Consider the following 24,445-nt stretch of genomic DNA (forward strand, 5'->3'; position numbering starts at 1 on the left):
GGAAAGTAAATAAAAAATCATGATACACATCAAATATTAAGTCATACAATGATTCTTCCTTCTTACATTGACAGCTATGGACAGCTGAAACAAATATAAATAATTCTTACCTTTTGAGGGAGGCACATCCTTTGCATTGTAAGGATGTAACTTTACCTTCTTCTTCCCTCTCTTAGATTCAAAAATGTCTTCTATTTTCAATACAAGCTAACGGAAAAAAAAAAGATTAGAAAAACACAAGTTAAAACTAACATCTTGAGGGGTTAAGGCTCAGTGGTAGAGTGCTTGCCTGGTTTGTGAGAGGCACTGGGTTCAATCCTCAGCACCAAATAAAATCAATCAATCAATCAATCAATAAAGGTATTGGGTTCATCTATAACTAAAAAGTATTAAAAAAACTAACACTTGTGAGGTATACATATTAATAATTAGTGATTCTCATTTAGAGAAAGATCCATTTTATAAATAAAAACCCTCTTCATATTTTCCAAGTTTGAATCTAAAAAATGATCTTCAATTAGATGATACACTGTTCTAATACCAAGTCTATATATCAAAGTAAGGGAAAGGTTATCTCCTTTCCAGATGAGCCCAGCTCAGTCCTCTTAAGGAATATTACTTGAAATCAAACCTAGAGAGCTTCTGTCAAAGGTACTCTTTGCTATTGGGAGTACTAACATCACAATTTATTTTGGAATTGTGTCATAAAAATCGGGAGACTCTCAAATATGTGTTCGAGTAAAAAATTCCCCCCATCATTCATTAATATACATCTCAAGCAAGTCCAATTCACATGTTTTTAAACTGTTATATAACTATTTCATATGCATTAGTAAGCTTTTTTAAAGTTGTAGATGGACAGCATGTCTTTATTTATTTATTATTTATTTATTTATATTAATTTATTTACTTCAATTAGGTATATATGACAGCAGAATGCACTTTGATTCACTGTACACAAGTGCAGTACAACTTTTCATTTCTCTGGTTGTATACTATATAGTGTCACATAGTATGTGCAGTCATAGATGTACCTAGGGTAATGATGTCCATCTCATTCCAACATCTTTCCTGCCCCCATGCACCCTCCACTCTCCTCCCTCCCCTTTGCTCAGTCAAAGTTCCTCCATTTTTACCATGCCCCCTCCCCACTTTATGGATCAGCATCTACTTTTCAGAGAGAACATTCGCCTTCTGGTTTTTTGGGATTGGCTTACTTTGCTTAGCATGATATTCTCCAACTCCATCCATTTATCTGCAAATGCCATAATTTTATTTTCTTTTAATGCTGAGTAATATTCAATTGTGTATATATACCATAATTTCTTTATCATTTATTGAAGGGCATAGAGGTTGCTTCCACAGTTTAGCTATTGTGAATTGAGCTGCTATAAACATTGATGTGGCTACGTCACTGTAGTATGTTGATTTAAGTCCTTTGGGTATAGACTGAGGAGTGGGATACCTGGGTCAAATGATGGTCCATTCCAACTTTTCTAATGAATCTCCATACTGCTTTCCAGTATGGTTGCACCAATTTGCAGTCCCACCAGCAATGTATGAATGTGCCTTTTCCCCCACATTCTTGCCAACACCTATTGTTGTTTGTATTCTTGATAGTTGCCATTATTTTATTTATTTTTTTTATGTGGTGCTAACCGAGTGCCTCACATAGCCCCAGCCCAAGAATTCTTTTTTTTAAAAAATACTTTTATTAGTTTTTGATGGACCTTTATTTATTTGTTTGTTTATATGTGGTGCTGAGAATCGAACCCAGTGCCTCACACATGCTAGGCAAGTGCTCTACCACTGAGCCACAACCCCAGCCCCCAAGAATTCTTGTGTGTGTGTGTGTGGGGGGGCGCTAGAGATTGAACTAAGGGCCTTGTGCAAGCTAGGTATGTGGTCTATCACTAAGCTACATCACCAGCCTAATAATAACTCCTTTGCTGCTGGAAAAGGGTGTGAGAGTGTGCGTGTGTGTGTGTGTGTAAGAGAGAGAGAGAGGTAGAGAGATTTGGATTAAAAAAAAAAAAGAATAAAAAGTGATCAACAGACACTTAAACTGAGGAACTGATTAGTTTCCAAACTGGTTAGATTCTAAATGTCTAAATATTAATCCTGATTGAACATATTTAATGCCCAGAATTATAATTGTTAAGGACATTATATAATAGTCACAAAGTTGCTGGAGAAAAATGCTATATTTTCTCTTTTGTCTTTGTTTCTCCAGCAGTTCTGGCAATTAAAAAGCAATGAATCAGACCAGTGCAAGAAAAAAACATATGAGAAACATGTGCTTCCAATGTGCAGATTATTCCCACATTTCTGGGTGAGTTGCTTCTCTTAAGATTTTTATTGTTGCCATTCTAGTAAAAAATTGCCTGTTTTTAAATAATACCATTATAAAAAAAATAAGAGAAGCCAAAATAAAAAGATATCATTACAGGCTTCAGTAAAGATATATGGGAGGAAACATATTTTGGGGACATAGAGACCAAAAATTACATAATTATTAGTGTGCATGTGAAAAGTGTAATCTAAAGCATACTCAAATATTACAAAGCAAAGGAAGCTAGTGTTCTAGAAATTGAAGGTAAAGTAACAAAGTTAAATTTTGGTTATGAGCTAGGGACAGGCACCTATATTTACCTTCTGGTTGGAGGAAATACTGAAGAATATTCTAAGAAATGACAGAATCTATACACACTTAACACAAACAATATCTAACAAACAGTCCCACAAAGGCTCCCACAGCAGGGAAAGAAAGGAAGGGTGGGGAAAGGCATATGGACTAGATCAGAGATTTTCAAACTGTAAAAGCAGTTTCCTTTCCAGGGACAGCGGGAGTCATCAGAGGGGAAATAAATGAAAACTGCTTTTCTTATGGAATGTTGTTCCTGAAGATATTCCCCAAACAAACTGCCTGTGTGACATCCTGAAAGGATTTAATCCAAGGCAGGCCACAGGTAGAATACAAATAGTCTGTTTTGGCATGATAGTCAAGAATTCATCACCATTTTCTCTCTTCTTATTTCCCAAAAACCTCAGGAAATTCTAGTGAAGGAAGAGCTGGATCCTATCACCTATCATCAGACAGAGAATAGGCTTTGAGAACTTGAGCTTAATAGTACATAAAAAGCTGAGGAATGAAATTGAAAGCAATGCAAAATCTCCTGTGGTGTCATTTAACTCTATACTACACAATTACTACCAAGATTTAGGAATCGTAACTATAGTCCCTTAGGTGTTTGTATATTTCCCCTTATGAACCATGATCTGTTGTTTCTGGGCCATGCGGGAGGCTGCTTTGTTGTTCCAGCATGATCTACCAGGGGAGAGAGCTACTGCAGGACTTCTGGCAGTTCTTTAAACTTCTGATTTTTAAAGAGGAAAGGCAGGAAACAGATCAGAAGAATTAAAGTAATTGTGGAACAGAATATTTCCCAAGGAACCAATCTGAGTCACTAAGCCAAAAAACAGCTGTGGCTTTTGTTTAAAATCAGGTACAAAAATTGTGTGCTAAACAAATACATGCAGCTAATTCAGACTGGACTAAGGAAAGGAATAATATTTAAAAGATCTGATTCTTTATTCCTGAATATTTTCTGCATAAAATTTTGTCAATCTTGAAAACACCTTGAATGAATGAAAGAAATAACAGAGAATTTAAAAATATATTCCTGTAATCTCTTATGTGTCTCTCCTAAAAGACAATATGTCTACAAGTAACCTCAATTTCATTTGCCTTTTCTCCTTTAAAGGAGAAGTAAGTCGTTTCAGTCAGTATGGCTGCTGATACTTTTCAGTCCCAGGTAACCATTCATTTTTTTTCTCCTGTGAATGGAAATTTTTGTCCCAAATGAATAGCATATCTTCATTATTACTCAAAAATTTGTAAATTCAGGCACAAAACTGAACTTACTTTGCATATGAGTGAGAACAACACTGAAACTAGCTTGATAAAATGTCCTTTTGTATGAGAGTCTGGTGCTTTCCTGAAACAGGCAGCTTTAACTAGAGCTAAAGCAACTGAAGAAAGCGCTCCATGTAATTTGGGTTTTCCAAATCCATAGGGATACCCTGGTAAAAGCCACTCACGTACTTTTCTTGCATGAGCAAAAAAGTTTATTACTTGTTTATTTTCATTTATGGAAATGTCAAAGTGAGATATGAAGAATGGAAATACTGGAGTCCTCACCCTTGGAAGATTTCTCCTTTTCCTGTTAGCAACTTCTCCAGCTCGGAAAAGTTTCCATTCAGTTAAAGTGACAGGCAACGTGGTATCCTTTGTGAGCTTTGAACGTAAATAAGCTTGGGAGCTTTTCAGTTCCATAGTCTTCCGAAGGAACTGTGGTTTGGGAGGAAGCTAAAAAAGGAGAAGATGTACTGGTAAAGATAAAGATAAAGATCATCTAGGTAATACCTGTGTTTTTCATGTAAAGGCAAAGCTATCCCAAAAACATTTATCTTTCCTTTAAAATGAGGACAACATAATTTCTTCTGCATCACGGCAAAATTCTCCTATTCTACTGTAATCAAAAACCCAGAGAACAAAGCTCTTAGTTTTCACTAACTCAAGTCATGGTCTCAAATGCTTTCAGGCATCACACAGTTAATTTAGGTCACAGGCTGATGTTAGACTAATAGGGAGATGTAGGAACAATAGTGAGCTGAAAAGTTTGTGGCCCATCTAAAGGCACTCATATTCTTGTTGGGTTTTACTTTTTGGGGTTGTTTTTTTGTTGTTGTTGTTGTTTGCTTGTTTTTTTCCCTTTAATACTAGGGATTGAACCCAGAGGTGTTCAACTATATCCCTAGTTGAGCTATATCCCTAGTTGTTGTTAATTTTTTATTTTGAGACAGGGTCTTGCTAAATTGCTGAGGCTGGTCTAAAACTTGGAATCCTCCTGCCTCAGCCTCCTGAGTAGCTGGGAATACAGGTGTGCAACACCACAATGGCATATTCATTTTTTTTTAGAAGTGCTAACATAATAACAACCAAACCAAGAAGGCAAAGGAAAAAAAATAAATCTGTATACTTAAAAAAAAAAAATACCACCATCACCAACAAAACCTGTCAGTGTCTCTTAGTTTTGACCTCAAATAAACCATTTTAACTTTTCTGTAGAAATTCTAAGTGAGAGTCTAATGTTTTCTGTGATTCTCTGGTTGTACCTTGGGTGCTCTGAAAGCACTTTTAGGGGGTGGTAGCTTCCATGCTGAAGGCGATCTCCACATGGGTAAAGGCTGCACTGGTATATCTTCATATGGGTTTTCTTTGGTGGGATCTTGAAAAATAACGAAAAAAATTGCTTAGAGGAACATAATTAAGTGGAAACAAAGTGACTGCAGCTAGCAAAAGAAATAAAAATAAAAGGGATACAGTCTCAAGATCAATGGCCCTTTAGTTTATAAACCCCTTGGGTGTTCAACCAATCTAAACAACTTCTCAAAATATTATACTGTAAACATTACTTCTGAACTGAGCAGTCTATTACACTAGATATAAAAATCATTCAAGAATAAAACAATTTATACACTAAAGGTTCCATATTATAAAGACAAACCTAGAAGGAGATATGTTTGATTATAAAAGAAAATACCATCCTACAGTTAAGAACATCACCAAATACATGCTTATTAAATTTAATTGCAAGGCTGTGGACACCTACATAAGATATCCTCATAGATATTATCCTCAGACTGCGTGTAATAAAGTGCTGAACCAGAAGTTCTTCCAAGTTCTTCATGGATCTTCTGTGAGTTCCGATTTCGAAAGTGCTGAATATCCTCAAATTCAAAGGATTTCCTTAAGGAAGGAGATACATTTTATTTAAAGTCATATCTTTCAAAACTCTTATCTTCTTTAAATTGGTATGGGTAGACAGAAATTGGTAAGTAAAGGACTTGTGTGCAAAATTACAAAGGTGTTTTTATCAGAGATCTAAGAATAATAAACTAGCCTGGTGCCCTCTGCACATGAGAAAATTGGAGGATTTAACCAATCATATTCATGTTCTCTTTTAGGTTCTCTTACTAAGTTCATTCCCTAATTAAAAGTGGGCCTAAGGCCAGCATGCCCTAAATGAAGTACAAAAACATACTTGCTTTCCTACAATTCTTTTGCTTTCCTTTTTTTTCCTTTTTGGTGTACTAGCAATTAAATCAAGCACTCTACCACTGAGTTCTACCTACTATCCCCCTAAAGGGCCTCACACATGCTAGACAAATGCTCTACAACTGAGCTACACCCTTGGTGCTTTTTAATTTTATTGTGGGACAGGGTCTTGCTAAATTGTCCAGGCTGGCTTCTAACCACGTGATCCTCCTGTCTCAGCCTCCTGAGTAGCTGGGATTACAGGCATATGCCACCCTACAAATTCTTAAAGATACAAATTGGAAGGTTTTCTGATGCTCTTATGTCAGCAGATTGTCTTAGATATTACCTATCCTTCTACTTTGCCTTCTTATTTTCCTTTCATGTTAATCAATATTGGTACACTGAAATCAGTGACATAACCTAAGCTGGAAAATGGAAATTGGTTTAAAAGGGGGAAAAAGCTCAATAATTCTGTAAGGAAAATATTTACAAATCATTATCTATAGGCTAAATACATACCTTTTAGATCTACCTCTGATTTTTCCACCATATTTCTTTGGTTCAGGTTCCTGAGAAGAAGCCAAAGAAGATTCTGCACAAGAATTATTTTCACAGTATTTTTTGTCACAGTTTCTTTCTTTACATGGCATAACACCAGATTCAGATAAATATCTGAATGTCCTACGAGGTTTTGGCAAAGGATTTATAGAAGGTCTACATTCTTGCCCCTCAGGTTCAGAGTAAATATTTTCTAAGCTCTTGGTTATTCCATATGAACTATCCAGAACTCTGAAATTCAATTCTTTTTCTGAAGAGCCACAATGTTTTAAAGTCAAATTTAAGACTTTATCTGGGGGAATTGCTTCTAGTTTTTTCCACAATATCTGTGAGGTATAGAAATTTCCTGGAGGTAATGAAGTCTCTGGATCCAAAACAAGTTCTTTCCAGTTTTCAATCTGTTTGACCCTAGAACATACCCAGTTGGATTCTGATTCATTTTTAAAGCAGCGTGTGTCATCATATTCCTGATTCTCACTTTCATCCTCATTTTCATGGTGGCTTTTGGCATTTTCATTCATATCTAAACCTACATTTTGAAAGTTGGTTAGACCCAACTTTTTGCTTTGACCTTCAGGAACACAATTTTTCTTAGGAAGAATCTGTTGGTGACAATTATTATATCTCACTCCAAAGTCTTTAGGACGCCACTTGGCTGGATTAGATATACCATTGGTCCTTCCTTCCCACTGAGAAATTTTTTGTTTTATGTTTTTGCAGTGGCTTCTTGACAGTGTCTGAACAGCGGAACGAGAAAAACCAACATCCATGTTCCCAGTTGGGTGCATGACAAGTGATGAATCTTACAAAGCTTCCATTACAAATAACCATGAAATACTATATTCCTTATACTGTCAAAATCAAAGTGATTCCAATATTTTTCTTTCATGTTGCACTTGAAAATGTCTCTTTAAAAAGAACAATTTTGATCACCGATCTTCATTGAAAATGGCTACAATTCTATCTTGAATATTCCTATTAAAATGAGACAAGAATATGTTAACACAGTTTTAAAAATTCCTGATTTAAGTCCCACTAAAACATTGCCCACCTTATCACTAAATAATTCATTTACATAACAAATGTAAAAATTTGCTTATAATTCAACTTCATGAAGGTATTCCAGATATGGTGACCTAATACTGAGAAAGCATCACTTGTGATATTTCTCAAGTTGTCAGTTTTTATAATCAGGCATATTTAATTTCCTGAAGTTAAACAAAATGAGGTTTTATAAGAGATTACACACACACACACACACACACACAGAGGGATGGGGTTGTAGCTCAGTGGTAGAGCGCTTGCCTCGAATGTGTGAGGCACTGAGTTCGATCCTCATAAAAATAAATGAAGATATATAAAAAAAAAGAGGTTACACAGAGGTATACAATATTATTTTACAATAAATCAATTCATTATGAACCCTCTCTTAATGAAACAAGGACAACTGGATATTATAAAAAGGACACATATACAAAGATACATCAAGGAACAAAAAAGTTTACGTATACATCCAAAACAAGAGCCAATTAGTTTATAAACACACCAAATAATTAATTTATTCTTCCTTCCTTACATTGATAGATAATATCAGTCAATCATATATGCTTATTTCAACTTTACTATTAGCAGCACAGGATTCCATACAGACAATGCGAAAGAGAATCCAAGGTGCCATGAACTATCATTGTTTTAAAATATAATAACCTATTTTGTCACTGACTGAACTTCCCACCTCTGCCACCACACCCTTGAATGAAATCAGCAAAAATACTTACAATCACTGTCATGTTCCTTCCTTCTGTAAAGAGGTTTCACTCAGTCAGGACCATAAACTGTTTCCTCAAATGTAAAACTTGGCAGAAAACTTTTCCTACCAACTGCACAAAGACCTGCTCTCAAGTTCTACTGTATGCTAGTTATATATAGCAATTGACTCAAAACTTCCTGAGGTAGGAGTCATCCTTCCTTGAGCTCTGTCTGTGTGGCCTTGATTAACAGGCAGGAAAATATCTTCGCCCAGCTCTGTCGGTCCAGCTGACCAAAACTGATACAAACACAACACACACACTTTTATTCTTGGCACAACAGCTGCTCTTTAGGACCTCAATCAACTTTCACTTAAACCATTCCCACAGTTGGTAGGAAAACCAGCCTTGCCAGCAAATAAACTTTGGGGATGACCTATGCAAAGAAAATCATTCTCAAAAACCTTAAAATAGTCGCTGGGCTGTGGCTCAGCGGCAGAGCGCTTGCCTAGCATGTGTGAGGCACTGGGTTCGATTCTCAACACCACACATCAAAAAATAAATAAAATTAAGGTCTACTAACAACTAAAATATTTTTTAAAAACCCTTAAATTAAACTCATGCAGACAAGGAAAACCATAACAAATAATATGAAACCCCAAAGAACTCCTAATAAAAGTAATGCATAGAATGTGAAAATCCTATCTATTAAAACTCCCCAAATCCTTTTCTTGTTTCTAATGCTTATAGGGGATTCCTAAGGATTTCAAGGTATCTTTAAGATTCATGTTTTCTTCACTATTGACCAGATAGGAGTTATTATCTCTGGCTCCTGTAAGCCTTGAGGTTCCTATCCTTGTTAACCTTTTCTTTATTTTTCCATGGTCAACATGCTGTAAGTGTCAATAGGTCAAACTGAGGGGGGGAAAAACATGAAAATTGTCAGGGCTATACAACATATTTTTTTTAACTTGAAAATTGCTGGTAACAAATGGCTAAATCTATGGAATTCAAACACAAGAATAAATGCTGTGTATGGACTGATAATGTTTTAGTGGCAACAGAGTAGCACAGCAGCATAAGCCATTCCTCTCATCTGCAGGTATTACACTTAATGTATGTACTAACGCCTTGCAACTTTCAAAAAATGAATAAACTATTTCAAATATAAAAAAGTGTTAATGCATATTAACTACATCTATGACTATTTAAACATGGAAAATCTGTCTTTATAACTGATTTTATAGTTCTAATTTTTGCCAAATTAAACTTATTCCCTTTATAATACAACACACAAGTCCTCACACACAAGTTGTGATATGGTCCCACCAAAACAATAAAAACCACTTGTTTATAAAAGTTGCTTCAGACCTCTCATGTTCTGAGAGGTGCTTCCTAGCACCTCTTCCCCCAGCCCTACCAGTTTTTTGTCTTGACAGCCACTATTGATAGACTTTCTACCCTTAAGTGCTGGCCTAATTTTCAAGTGCTACCTCTCTCCCAAGCTTCATCATTTGAAAACTTCCTAAATTTAGCTAACTTATTCATATGCACATGTGTCCCTGCAGATTGCTTTTTCAACCTTGCTTCAATAGTGCTAACTGAAACAGAGGTTGCAAAAATCAACACTTTTAAGAAACGTTTTGTTTCTTTTCTTAATAGCACAAAATGAGTCAAAGACTTCTCCAGACTACTAAGTCAAGCAGGACACACAAAAAAGAGCACAGGTAACTACAATGGATAATCTCCACAGAAGAGCAGGCAGAAGTCATTGAGTTCCTCAAGAGAACAGAAGAAGTATAAATAAGAAAAATCAAGTGCAACAAGTTTCTTGTTTGTTTGTATGACAGGCAAGCTGAGCTACATCCCCAACCCAAGCATGCTTTTTAAAAGTATAATAAAACAAAATGCTTGAAGGTGATCCCCCACAGTCCTAGGGATTGAACCCAGGGGTACTCTACCACTGAGCTATATCCACAGACCTTTATATTTTTTATTTTGAGACAGAGTCTCACTAAGTTGCCCAGCAAGTCTTGAATTTGTGATCCTCCCGCCTAGCCTCCCAAGTACCTGGGATTATAGGTGTACACCGCCACGCCCAGGTGGTGATTCTAAATCATGTTTCTTTGTTTTTATTTTCTATTGCTCTTCTGGGTATTTATTTTCATCTAAGAAATACATCAAGTGTCTGCCAGTTTAAAATATAATCTATAACAACCTATCACATTTAGGATTCTGTTTTTAGTATAGTAAAAGTAACCAATCTAAATCCATTCACATAAATGAAGTTCTCTTTGAGAACATTTCACTGACTCAAGTCAAGTTTCTCCAAACATTTCAAAATATTTTATTTGATTAGACATAAGTACCTGATATAAGAATTGAGAAGAATTTGGAACATTTTCAAAGCTGATTTACAAAATGAAGGAGCAAAATGGTTAATTTCACAGTATGTAAATTTTAACCTCAAGTAAAAGAAAACTAATGAAAGGGACCAGAAAGACACTCACTTCTGGCCAAAACAGAATAACTGAACTAGAAACTAGACTAGACTTCCCCACATAAATAACTACAAAACTGGACAAATATATATAACAAATGTTTTCTTATCCTACATAACCAACATCACAGAGCTGTAGTCCCTGAAAGAAGGGAGACAAATGAGACAGACCCTAGCTTTCTCCTTGGAAAATCCACAAAGCAGGATTAAGAGGGGAACCCAAACAGTACACAGCAACCTTGCTGAATTGAGGATGAAGAGATTTGAGTTTGGAGAGACTGAAAGAGATAGAATTTTCATTTTCGAGGCAGAGTATCAGAAAGGAAGAAATAGCACAGAGAAAAAGTTCCAGAAATTTACACAGGATCCCCTGAAACCTGGGGCCAAACACTAAGGTGCTATGCATAGGGTACTACTACTTAAGACCAGACAATAAACAACAGATGGGAAAAGAACAACTACGTGGGAACCAATACCCAGAGTTCCCACAGTTGTGGGAAATATTCAAATTTCAACAGCAGAGCAATGACCTCAAACATACAGATAACTCAGTAGAGATGCCAGGAAGTTATGACTTACCAGTAGGACTAAACCAGAAAAGCCTAATTCAGAGCCACCCTAACAAGAATTAAGCTGACTCATAAGTAAGTTCTCACAAAATCCAAACTCAATAATTTTTATATGAAGAGAGCAACATTCAGACATGCAGCAAAGTAACATTTATAAAACCAGCATTCAATCAAAATTACTAAACATGCTAAGAAAATGAGACCCAAACCAGCAGAAAAATCAGTCAACAGAAATACAATAAAAAATGAAAGACAAGAGGGAGTCAGTAGAAAAGAACTTCAAGTTGGCTGTTATAAATATATTCATAAATTTAAAAAGAAAGCACGGCATAGTGAAGAGAAAAATGGAAGTCTTTTTTTTTTTTTAAAGGGTGAGTTCAGCCCTCTCTTTTTTTTAGAGAGAGAGAATTTTAATATTTATTTTTTAGTTTTCGGCAGACACAACATCTTTGTTTGTATGTGGTGCTGAGGATCGAACCCGGGCCATAAGCATGCCAGGCGAGCGCGCTACCACTTGAGCCACATCCCCAGCCCATGGAAGTCATTTTTAAAAGACAATAAATGAGAAATTCATTACATGGGTTGAATGATCAATTTTTTAGATATTTCAGAAGAAATGACCAGTGAAGTTGAACAAGTAACAACAGCAACTATTAAAAAACAAAACAAAACAAAACAAAACCTTCTGAAACACAAAAAGGCTAAAACAAAACAAAAACAAACAAACAAACAAACAACAAAAAAATTCAAACCTCACTGAAACAATATCCAGTGATTTACCTTACATATGACTGGAGTCCCAGAAATGAAGAGGAGGGAATAAAAACTAAATATTTTGGGGCTGGGGTTGTGGTTCAGAGGTAGAGTGCTTGCCTAGCATGTGTGAGAGCACTGGGTTCAATCCTCAACACCACATAAAAATAAATTTTAAAAAATAAAGGTATTGTTTCCACCTACAACTGAAAAATAAATGTTAATTAAAAAACTAAATATTTCAAGTAATAATGTATGAAATTGTTCTAATTTGATAAAAACTCTAAACTCTTGAGATTCAAGAGACTCAACAAACCCCAAATGAGATAACCACAAAGAGAGCCATAAGGCAAATCATAAACAAAGTGCTAAAAAACAGTGATAGAAAGAAATTTTTTTAGAAGTGGCCAGAGGATACTCAGAAGTCTGAAGAAGGTAGACTGCAAGTTTCTGAGGTTAATCTGGATAAGTTAGCGAATCCCTGTCTCAAAATAAAATCATTTAAAAAAGGATCTGGGGAGCTGGGGATGTGGCTCAAGCGGTAGCGCTCGCCTGGCATGCGTGCGGCCCGGGTTCGATCCTCAGCACCACATACCAACAAAGATGTTGTGTCCGCCGAGAACTAAAAAATAAATATTAAAAAAAATTCTCTTCTCTCTCTCTCTCTTTAAAAAAAAAAAAAGGTTCTGAGGATATAGCTTAGTGCTTGTCTAACATGTACAAGACCCTGAGTTCATTTCTTAGCGAGCACATACACACACAATTAAATAAACAATAACCAGTGTAAAATATGCATAGTTTCAGGGCTGGGATATAGCTCAGTTGGAAGAGTGCCTGCATCACATGCACGAGGCCCTGGGTTCAATCGCCAGCACCACACACACACACATACACATCCCCACACACAAAATATACTTATACACACTCACATAATTTCCCAAAGGAAAACAAAATAAGCCAGATAACTAAGTAAACATTTTAAGGTGCTGATGGAAAACCATTGAATCTAGAATTCTAAACATATTCTTCAAAATGAAGGTAAAATAAACACACTTTTTATAAATTTTCATCAGTTTTTTCAGTCAAACAAAAGTTGTGAGAAACTGTCAATAGCAGACCTGCACTTAGGAGAGTGACAGTTCACAGGTCCAAGTGCAAATTACAAGTGTGAGGCTTCTTTTAAAAAGGCAGGGAAAGTGCCTCTATTTTTTCTTTCTTTTGTTTTTCCTCCTTCTGCAACCTCTCTTTCAACTTATTGTGTATATTTTATTTGATATTTAATGTTGTAAAAAAATATTATTAGCCTGAACTTTACAATTTATATATAATATATATATATATATAATATATATATCACAATGCCCATTTTAAATGCAACTATCAGTGCATTTAATTTGTATGAAGAATCAGTGAAAGTAAGTAATTAACATTTGGCTTGTCCTGATGGTTGCCTCCAGTTGCCAGATGAAACAAACAAAAGCCATATTCACAGAGAGACAAAGTATCCCCAGGCATGGAGCCAGCCAAGAGAAGGTTCCCAGGCCTCAGGATAATTATGGGGTGAGTGCAATTCTTCATATGAACATGGGAGCCCAGCCCTATTCTGGGTCTAATGGCTACTGAAGTCCCCCTTCTGCCAGCTGCCAAATCAATATGCCATTGTGCTGGCTGGGGCAGAGTCCAAGGAAGTTCAATCAGGTGTCTGTCTCCCCATCCCATGAACCTGCTGCTCCAACCTATGATGAACAAAAGCCCTCCAAGATCTGCGAACCTCTGCCCAAGTGACGCTCAGTGTCTGGATGTCTAGAAAAGGGGTGGATGAGAGGTTTGCCTCTGTAAAGCCAAAGTCTCCACCTGGTTGACCCCAGGATACACCTTGGTGCTGCCATCATGGGGCCAGACCTGAGACATTAAGGGGCATGTGTGACCAACTTCAACCCTCCTACACCCAGGCTGCATGCTACAGTGACTGCAGGTTGCAGACAGAGAAGGCGAAATCAGGCAAGTGCAGGTTTGCCAGGAGGCTGGAGAAGGTAGCGGATAACCCACAAAGAGGAAGTGACAGGAGGTAGAACCATGCACAAATTGAGGCTCCATGGCCCTGGTGCATGGTCTATTGCCTCAACAATTTCACTATAAATAGAAACTCCCAATGCCAATCCTGCATAAAAGGTACTATTGTTTTCAATATTATATTCTTCTATATATAGCCTACAAGGAAATTTGAGTGCCATCATTCCATCTAAAAATAACTGAATTAAAAAAAAAAAAGTCAATGGTTTAATTCTCTTTTAAACTGGGAGTGGTGGTACCTGCCTGTAATCCCAGTGACTTGGGAGGTTGAGGAGAAATATTGTAAGTTTGAGACCAGCCTCAGCAATTTAGTGAGGCCCTAAGAAATTTAGTGAGACCCTGTCTCAAAAATAAAAGGTAAAAGGGCTAGGGATGTGGCTCAGTGGTAAAGCATCCCTGGGTTAAATCCCCAGTGCCAAAACCAAACAAACCCTACATGATTATCTTAATGGATGCAGAAAAAGGATTTGAAAAAATCATACTCATTTGTGATGGGGGGGGAGGGAGAAAAACCTCTAGAGCAAATTAGAAATAGAAGAGAATTTCCACTATCTGACAAAGGATGTTTAAGAAACCACTGCTAATATATTATGTGATTTCATTTAAAAATGGGAAAGAAGACAATGATATCTTCTCTCACTATTTTTTTAAAATATTTATTTCATTGTAGATGAATACACGGTATCTTTATTTATTTTTATGTGGTGCTGAGGACTGAACCCAGTGACTCACACATACGAGGCAAGCACTTTACCACAGAGCTACATCCTCAGCCCATTCCCTCACTATTTTTATTTAACATTATATAAGAAAATGCAATGCAATATGGCAAGGGAAATTAAGGATCAGAAAAGAAGTAAAACTTTCCTTTTTTGCAAACAATGATTGGACATGTAGAAACACCAGCAATTACAAACCACCAGACTCCATAAGAGAATTTAGCAAGTTCTCAGGTTACATAGTTAACATACAAGATTTAAATGTACTTCTACACACTAAGAATAATTAGAATACAAAATCTGAAATAACATGTAGCATAAAAACCATGAAATATTTAGGAGTAAAGATATGTACAATGAATGCTGAGAAAAAAAAATCAAAGAATAACTAAACAGAGAGATATTGTATATAAACGAACTAGAAGATTTCATTCTGTTAAGATATCAAATTCTGGTATGGGAATGTGGCTCAAGCGGTAACTCGCTCACCTGGTATGCGTGGGGCACTGGGTTCGATTCTCAGCACCACATAAAAATAAAGTAAAGATGTTGTGTCCACCAAAAACTGAAAAATAAATACTAAAAAAAAAAAAGATATCAAACTCTCAAAATTGATCTATAGAGGCAACATAATCCCAATGAAAATCACAGCAGGCTTTATTGTAGAAATCAATAAGTTGATTTTCAAATTTAAATGAAAATACAAAGGATTCTTCAAAAAGAAGAATAAAGTTAGAGGGCATATACTACCTCACTACAACACATAAAGCTACAGTAATCACAACATATTTTTGTGATAGAATAGAGAAATGGATCAGCAGAAGAGCACAGAGTTCAGAAACAGACCCACAGTTATACAGTCAATTGATTACCACAAAGCTGGGGAAAGAATAATCTTTTCAATATGGCACTGGAACAAGTGGATATCCATAAGAAAAAAAAATGAAGTCCACCATTACCCACACCATTTACAAAAATTAATTTAATGTAGATCATAATCCTAAATATTAAGAACTAAAACTACAGATTTTCTGGGAGAAAAAATAGGAAAAAAAATCTTTATTACTTTGAGGAAGAAAAAGACTTCTGGTATTGGGGACACACACACACTAACTGGTACCAGCGATTGAACCCAGGGGCACTTAACCAGGGAGCCACACCCCCAGCCCTTTTTTATATTTTATTTTGAGACAGTGTCTCACTAAGTTGCTTAGGGCCTTGCTAATTTGATGAGGCTGGCCTTGAACTTGCAATCCTCCTACCTCAGCCTCCTGCAACACTGTGCCACCACACCCAGCTATAAAATAAAAGATATTTGATCATAAAGAAAAAATAATTGATAAACTGTACTTCATCAAAATTAAAACCCATTTTGCATCTAGAGGTGTTGGTTTAAAAATGAAATGGAAAGTCAAAGACTGGAAGAAAATATTTTGTATATATATATAATGTATACATATATATAGCTACTATATAGCTATATATGTAGATATATATTTGACAATGACTTATCTAGAAATATATTAATATATCCAGATATATTAATATTAAATCCAGATTGTATTAATTATTATGACTGCATAACTCAAACACCACAATTAAAATATGAGTAAGGTGTGAGTGGGATACTTTACAAAAGAATTATGAGTAGTCAATAAGCACGATAAAATACATGAAAAGATGAACACCATACCTACCAGGATGGCTAAGACAGAAAGATAATGATAAGTGTTAATGAGCAGGTGGAGAAATGAGAACCATGATTCACTGCTAACAGGAATGTCAAATTGGACAGTCACTACCATGGGGCCCAGGCTTTCAAATTTCTTTTGGGGATAATAAAACTATTTTAAGGACTGGGGATGCAGCTCATTTGGTAGAATGAATGCTTGCCTCCCATGCATAAGGCCCTGGGTTCAATCTCCAGCACCACACACACACACACACAAAAAAAAAAAGGCAGAAAGAAAGAAAGAAAGAAATTATTTAAAAGTATATGATAGTGGTGGTTAGAGAGCTCTCTGAATACACTACACCTACAGTCAAAGCCTAGTTTGCCAAAATATGAGAAGTTATAAAACAAAGCAAATTGTCAAATTAAAACCTGTTCCTACCAAAGTCCAAAAGACACTTGTTAATCTGTTGTATGCTACTTTAAAACTTTATCAATAAGAAAAAGAATGCAGAGAAGACTAGTTTTACATATCCCATTAACATTTCTTTGTGTAGCACAAAGTGATTTGACATCAAGATAAAATGTAAATATCTTCAAAGTCCACTTTGATATAGAATTCCATGACAACTTCTACATCATTAAAAAATCATCTTTTTTAAAAAAACATGCACACCATTATTAGTCATCAAAGAAATGAACATTAAAACATGAGATATCACTACTACACCCACTACAATGGCTAAAACTTAAAAGAATGGTAATACAAAGTACTGAAGCACTTGGAATTCAAACATCACTGGATGCGATACGGTACCCAACTACTTTATTTTTTTTCATTTTTTCATTTTAATTTGTTATATACGCAGTAGAATGCATTATAATTCATAATACTCATCTAGAGCACAATTTTTCATGTCTCTGGTTGTATACAAAGTAGAGTCACACCATTCATGTCTTCATACATGTATTTAGGTAATGATGTCCATCTCATTCCACCATCTTTCCTACCACTGTGCTCTCTCCCCTCCCCTCCCGCCCGCCCTCCCCTTTTCCCCTTTGCCTGATCTAGAGTCTATCTAATCCTCCCATGCTCCCTCCCCATTATGAATCAGCTGTCTTAGATCAGAGCCCAACTACTTTAGAAAATAGTTTGTCAGGGTGTTTTTTGTTTTGTTTTGTTTTGTAGGACTAGGGATGAAGCCCAGGTCCTCACACATGGTAGACAAGTGCTTCTCCCATTAAGCTACTTTCCCTGACCTTTTATTATTTTTTTCTTTGATACAGGGTTTCACTAAGTTGTCCAGGTAGACCTGAACTTGTGATCCTCCTGCCCCAGCCTCCAAAGTAGCTGGGAATACAGACTTGCAATGCCACATCCACCCAGTAGTTTCTTTTAAAAGTAAACATGACTGCCATATAACACAGCAATTTCATTAATATTATATGTGAAAGGAAAACATGTACTTATAAATACCTTTACATGAATATTCATAGCTTTATTCATATTTGTAAACTAGAAATAACCCAAAGGTCATCAACAGATGTATGCATAAACAAACCATAGTATATTTATACAATGGAATATTACTCAGCAATAAAAAGGAATAAATTAATGATATATGCGTGATAACATGGATATGTTTTAAAAACACGGAGAAACAGTGCATATTTCATGATCCAGCTTATATGAAACTCTAGATGACATAAAATCATATTTAATGAAAGAAAGTTTGACCAGTTGCACAGGGCCAGCAGGTAAGAATTAACTACAAAAGAGTATGAGGAAACTTTCTAAGGTGATGAAATATAAGCTGTAGAAGTAGTAGTTATGTAAGTAAACACAATTGCCAAAATTCATTGACAATACTCTTCAAATGGATATACTTCATTGTCTGAAATTATATCACAAAAGTGCTAATTTCAAAAGTGAAAAAAAATGATGAAGGATAAAATAAGTATTGTCTTGAAATTTTTACTTTTAATATGAATGAGAAAAATCATCCTGATTTTTTTTCCCCCAATACTGGGGGTTGAACCCAGGGATGCTCTACCACTGAGCTCTATCCCTACCCCTTTTTTAAATTTTTATTTTGAGACAGAGTCTCATTAAATTGCCTGGGCTGTTCTGGAACTTGGAATTTTCCTGCCTCAGCCTCCCAAGCCACTGGGGTTACTATCAGGCATCACCAAGCCTGAGGCTTTCATTCTGACTTTTAAAAATATTTAAAATATGTTATTTACCTCATTCTTAATTTGCACAGTATTGTCAGTTATAAAGCAGTTTCAGTTAATATGCTTTTCCTCTTCATAACAACTTCAATATATATTTTTATGCACATATTTATAGGTGAACATACTTAAGCTCAAAGATAAATGTTATTACCCAGGTTAAAAATCCCAAGGTTTTTCTTTTACTTCAAAGCTGGTATTAAAAATGACAGTAACTATGGTTTGTTCTTCCTCTGCCAGAGTCAGAGCCATTGAGTTCTCTGATTGTTTCCTAGGCAAAAAAAAAAAAAATTAAAAAAAACAACAATAAGATTTAATTTCTTGAATATGAGCGTTCTAAGGGAAAACACTGCCAGTATCAAATTTAAAAACAAATGGCCCAGTTTTCTTTTTTCTTGTTTATTTTTGGTGGTGCCCGTGGCCTTGTGCATGCGAGGCAAGCACTCTACCAACTGAGCTATATCCCCAGCCCAATCAAATGGCCACTTTTGTTGAAGTTACTGTACCTCAAAGTAATCAGTACTGGTCTTCTGTATCCTTAATAATAAAATGGGAATCACTGAATTGAACAGTATTAATAAATGCATTACTGCAATAAGCAAAATCCAAATATGATGAATTTCACTTTGGAGAGAATTTGACTAACTTTCATAAAACAATCATATTTTTAATTTTCACATTAAGCTTTCTGCTTTGGGATCGAAGAAAAGGAAGCTCTGAACTTATTAACAAGGCCCTATATTTATGAAGAATTTTAGAATAACATTTGGAAGAAGTGAATGTATGCTGAATAAAGTTTGCTAATTACTCTAAACAAAAATCACTATATTCAAGCAAAGATTCTATAGAACCAATATTAGCTTCCTCTGAACAGATTTTGATGAAGAACTCCAAAATAATTCTAAAATAAATTGTCACACAACCATATTATTTCATTTTCTTTTCTTTTCTTTTTTGGTGCTGGGGGTTAAACCTAGGGCTTCTCACATGCTAAGCCCAAACTCTACCACTGATCTATATTCTTAAACATCTGAATAATCAAAAATTTCTTTCTTCGTAATACATTCAGCCCCAAAGGAATCTTATGTATGCTATTCATTGCAGTTTTACCCTGAGATTTCAGCTCTTTTTTTGTCCTGGGAAAGAGGGAAATTAGGTGTAAATGCCTATTTCTACAACACCAGTTTCATGTTTAGTGCCAAAATGATTATTCATTTGAGAAACAAATAATTGTTGCCAAAAGGACTCCAATCTACTTAGCTACTAGAAGGAACATAGTCCAATGGAAACAGAATTATTCTTAGTGTCATAAGGATGACTGATTTCAGGAAAGAGATGAGATACCCTTCTCTGGGAAAAAGGACCTTTCCAAAAAATTCTCCACTGATTAAAAAAGAGGAGGGCAGCATAATACAGTAGACAGAGGAGAAGAGAAATTCTCTATAATACGCAAGGTACTTTAACAAAGAGTACAATCCTCCCTCAACCACATAAAGTAGGTAATAATCTCTTTTTGACACATTTTTCATCTGAAAGATGGAGATAAATGACTTTCCCAAATAGTTCAAGGTCCCAATAGCTAGTGGAGCTGGGATTCAGATCTGAATATGACTACTCCATTTGCTTTTTCCACTCAATATGCTACACGGTTCCCCAAAGAGTAGTGGCCTAAAAACCAGAGGAAACAGAGTTTAGTCATAATCTTGCAACTTATTAGATGGATTTCAGTTTTCTTGTCTGTAAATCTTGATTATTCACTTATTAATGATGATATTTAACATATTTATAATCATCTTAAAGTCCTAGTTGTTTAACTTCATGTTTCCTTATAATGACTCCATTTCCTCTTTTTTTTATGGTTCACATTTTTCTGTTTCTTCTTTTGTCTTGTGATTTTATTTTATTTGGTGATAGGGACTGAATCCAAGGCTTGGCACACATTCTACCACAGAGCTACACTACTAGCCCTAATGTCTTGTAATTTTAAACTATATTCTTAACACTGTCCAAAAAAGACCAATAGAGTATAAGGTGCACTTTTCATTTGTTTGTTTGTTTTACTTATTCCTAAGACTTCAAGCCTTTCCTCTGGCAATTAGATTGAAGGGCTCATCATTCAGCTTTCTCCTTAGTCAAGTGGAGCTAAGTTTCTATGACAGGACTTATTACAAGGAATTTTCCTGGAATTAGTCAAATCTCTAACCTCTTGAGTAGCTGCTTTTAAATCTTGTCAGTGTTTGAGCAGGAAAGAGCTCAGCTACAGTTTCAAATATTTATGATTGACCCTATTCAACTCTGACGAGGCACCACTGCACAAACACATGGGTCTATGGAATCTCTTCGTGTCCTCCTGCAATGCTGCTTTCTTAGCAAAAACTGAGAGAAGGGTGACTCAGAAGATAATTCTTGGGCCAGTTGGTTTTATACTTGGAATTTTTCCAGATTCCAATCCACATTCCGATTCCCACAGTTGACACTATTAATTAAGGCTTTACTGAACTTCCTGAATATGTCAGGGCTATTTGTATCCAGACCATGTATAAGTCTCCAGGTATAAGAGTTTTGTGGCTCTCTGCCCACTTTTGAGGGGCTCATTTTACTTTGGAATTGTGTCCACTGCTATTCACTGGCTCCAAAGAAATATATTATTTTTATTTTGTCTATGTTTTTGTTATTATGGGAGCAAAAGTCTTTCAAATCTTTCTATATTCTAACTGAAAGTTTTTTAAATGTTTTCAATGAAATGAAATAGTGTAGAACAAAAAAAGTGGAGTATGCTGCATGTGAGTAAGAGTAATAAGTATAAGCCCAGGAATATTGGTTTCAGGTGTGTGTGCATCCATTCCATTGAAAATGTGTTTATTTTGAGGTGTGTTCAAAAAAATCTGGTAAGTCTCTGTTCTAGAAACATTAAAGTTTACTTCAGTGCTAAGCAAGAAGGTTAGAGAATAGATAGTAGGACACCAATCCTTAAAGAAAATAATAGTCTGTTGCTAGATCCAACACCTGCACTCAAGTTGTTTGGAAACCTAAAGGTAAATTTTACATATCAACATAGAACAAATTAAGTTCTTGGAAAGTATACAAAAACATAAATTGGGTTTGGGGATGTAGCTCAATAGGATAGTGCTTGCCCAGAGCCCACGAGGCCCTGATTCAGTATGCAGCAATACAAAAACTAAAAACAAACAAAAACCCCATAAATTATCAGAATAAGCAATGCTGTTAAGAGTATAATGCATCCAGATATTGTAATAACAAATAGCCTTTGGGTTTTTATTAAAGTTTTGGTGTTTATTACTATAATTCAATTTGTTACTTACTGATTGCTATTACTAGGTTGACAATACAAAGATTCTGAGGAGAAAATATGCTCCTTTTATGTTTGGACTCCTTACTAAAAATCTTTTTTAAATTTTTTTTTTTAAGAGAGTGGGAAAGATACAAGAAGATTCTCTGAATGTAAGAAATCTGTTCCTAGAGGAACAGAATCACTCAACTCAGCAGTTAGTGAGACCAACCACAGAAACAGGTACACTATAAAACTTAGGCAGAGACAATGGTATTGAGTTTATAAGGGAGGTATCATGATATATAGTACAGGCTTTGGAGCTAGACACCTGAATTTAAATCTTCTGGATCTCACTTAGCCATATGGCTTTGTATTCAACTTCTCCAAAGCCTTAAAATCCTCATTTATAATAATGTAATATGACTCACCAGTGGAATTATTAGGAGGATAAATGAAACAATATGTAAAGTGTTTTGTACAAAGTAAGTGGTTATTAATGGTTATGACATTATTATCAAGTTTATTTAATATTACCCATATATAGATATCAGTACATATTCTGATTAATTTAACTTCCTGGATGTCTTTTCACTTCTATCCCCATTACGATGATGTTAGTGCTCCATAATCTGCAGAGGTGGTTAACAAAATATATTGCCAAGGGACCGCAGACTTTCTAGAACTTGACCAAGTTTTTGTTGTCAAAACATTATACTATTATCAGTTTGCAGAAAAAAATCAATCCAGTGGACATAATTTCCTCAATATAGTTAGCTCTCTGCATCTGGAAGTTTTGCATTTGTGGATTTAACTAAATGAAGATTGAAAATCATCTGTCCTGAACATGCATGGACTGTTTTCTTGTCATCATTTCCTAAACAACAGAGTATGACAACTATGTGCACAGCAGTTCCACTGTATTAGAAACTATAAGTAATCTACAAATGATTTAAAGCATATACAAGGATGTCTATAGGTTATATGCTACTTCATATAAGGGAGCTGAGCATCTACATATTTTGGTATCCACAAGGGGCCCTGGAACAAATCCCATGGACATGAAGAGATGAATGTATTAAGTTTTTTCTACACAAATTTATTTTAATCATTTGACACTTACTACTATTTAGGATGCAAATCCATATTAACATACTGGTAAAACAAGCAAATGTACAAATATTAATGAAAAAAACTGAGAAAAGAAAACCACACAGACTTTTAAATCTTTTAAAAATGTCATTGGGGAAGGAAGGTATAGCTCAGCAGTATAGCACTTGACTAGCAGGTGTAAGATCCTGGGTTTGACCTCTAACATCACAAAAAATAAAAACAACAACAACAACAAAATTCACCTGTATTTTTATAGTGCATACACAAAATATGGTCAGAGTTACTACTTTTTAAAATGGTTTCTGGTTTAAAAGATAAAATCAAATATGCAAATATTTCATGGTATACAAGAGATAAGATAAAGTCCAAATTCCTTAAGATGACATAAGAGTTTTTCATCTTCTGGGGCTGAGGTTGTAGCTCACTGGTAGAGTGCTTGCCTAGCATGTGTGAGGCACTGGGTTCAATCTTCATCACCATATTAAAAAATCAATAAAATAAAGGTATTGTGTTCATCTACAATTAAAAAAAAGTCGGGGCTGGGACTGGAGCTCAGTGGTGAAGCACTTGCTTTGTATATGTGAGGTACTGGGTTCAATCCTCAGCACTACATAAGAATAAATAAAATAAAAGTATTGTGTCCATCTACAACTAAAAAAATATATATTTTTAAAGTCTTTCATCTTCTGATTCCAGCTTTGACTCCTGCCATTTGCCTTGCTGACCTTCTACATATATTCCAATATTACCAAATAATTTGCAATTTCTAGCAGTCCAGAGATAGAACACTGGAATCACACAGAATTCAAATACCAGCAAATTTGATGCTTGGATATGAAACTTAGTCAAATTACTTAATTATTCTAAGCCTGATTCCTTATCTGTAGAATAATAATAATGATTATACTATAGATAATACTATGCAGCACTTACTATCAGGCAGACATAATTCCCACTTTATCAATATTAACTCATCTTATTCTTATAAGAGCTCCATGAGCTAGATTCTACTAAAACAGTTGAGGAAATGAGATATTAAGAGACTGAGTCTTAGCATCCCAATCTCTGTCATATCAGACACAGATATTTATTTTAAAAAGTGGTTTTCAGATTTAA

General features: G+C 35.4%; 1 protein-coding gene across 4 annotated transcripts in view; it reads right to left on the reverse strand.

Annotated features, from left to right (window-relative positions):
• Window positions 1-24,445, reverse strand: part of Dennd2c (DENN domain containing 2C) — a 79,140-nt gene that overhangs the window by 31,846 nt on the left and 22,849 nt on the right. For 2 of the 4 annotated variants that reach the window (XM_078027059.1, XM_078027056.1), the window contains exons 2-6: window positions 6,623-7,636; window positions 5,676-5,812; window positions 5,179-5,291; window positions 4,202-4,369; window positions 111-207 (exon numbers count right to left, since the gene is read on the reverse strand). In XM_078027059.1, the coding sequence (XP_077883185.1) occupies window positions 111-207; window positions 4,202-4,369; window positions 5,179-5,291; window positions 5,676-5,812; window positions 6,623-7,449 (1,342 nt within the window). In that variant the 5' untranslated portion in view covers window positions 7,450-7,636. Of the gene's footprint in view, window positions 1-110; window positions 208-4,201; window positions 4,370-5,178; window positions 5,292-5,675; window positions 5,813-6,622; window positions 7,637-8,439; window positions 8,640-19,081; window positions 19,199-24,445 lie in introns of those variants that run through there. The other 2 variants (XM_078027057.1, XM_078027058.1) reach the window with 2 other exon arrangements.

The sequence above is a fragment of the Ictidomys tridecemlineatus genome, chromosome 11 (genome assembly GCF_052094955.1).
Source record: "Ictidomys tridecemlineatus isolate mIctTri1 chromosome 11, mIctTri1.hap1, whole genome shotgun sequence".
Taxonomy (NCBI): domain Eukaryota; kingdom Metazoa; phylum Chordata; class Mammalia; order Rodentia; family Sciuridae; genus Ictidomys; species Ictidomys tridecemlineatus.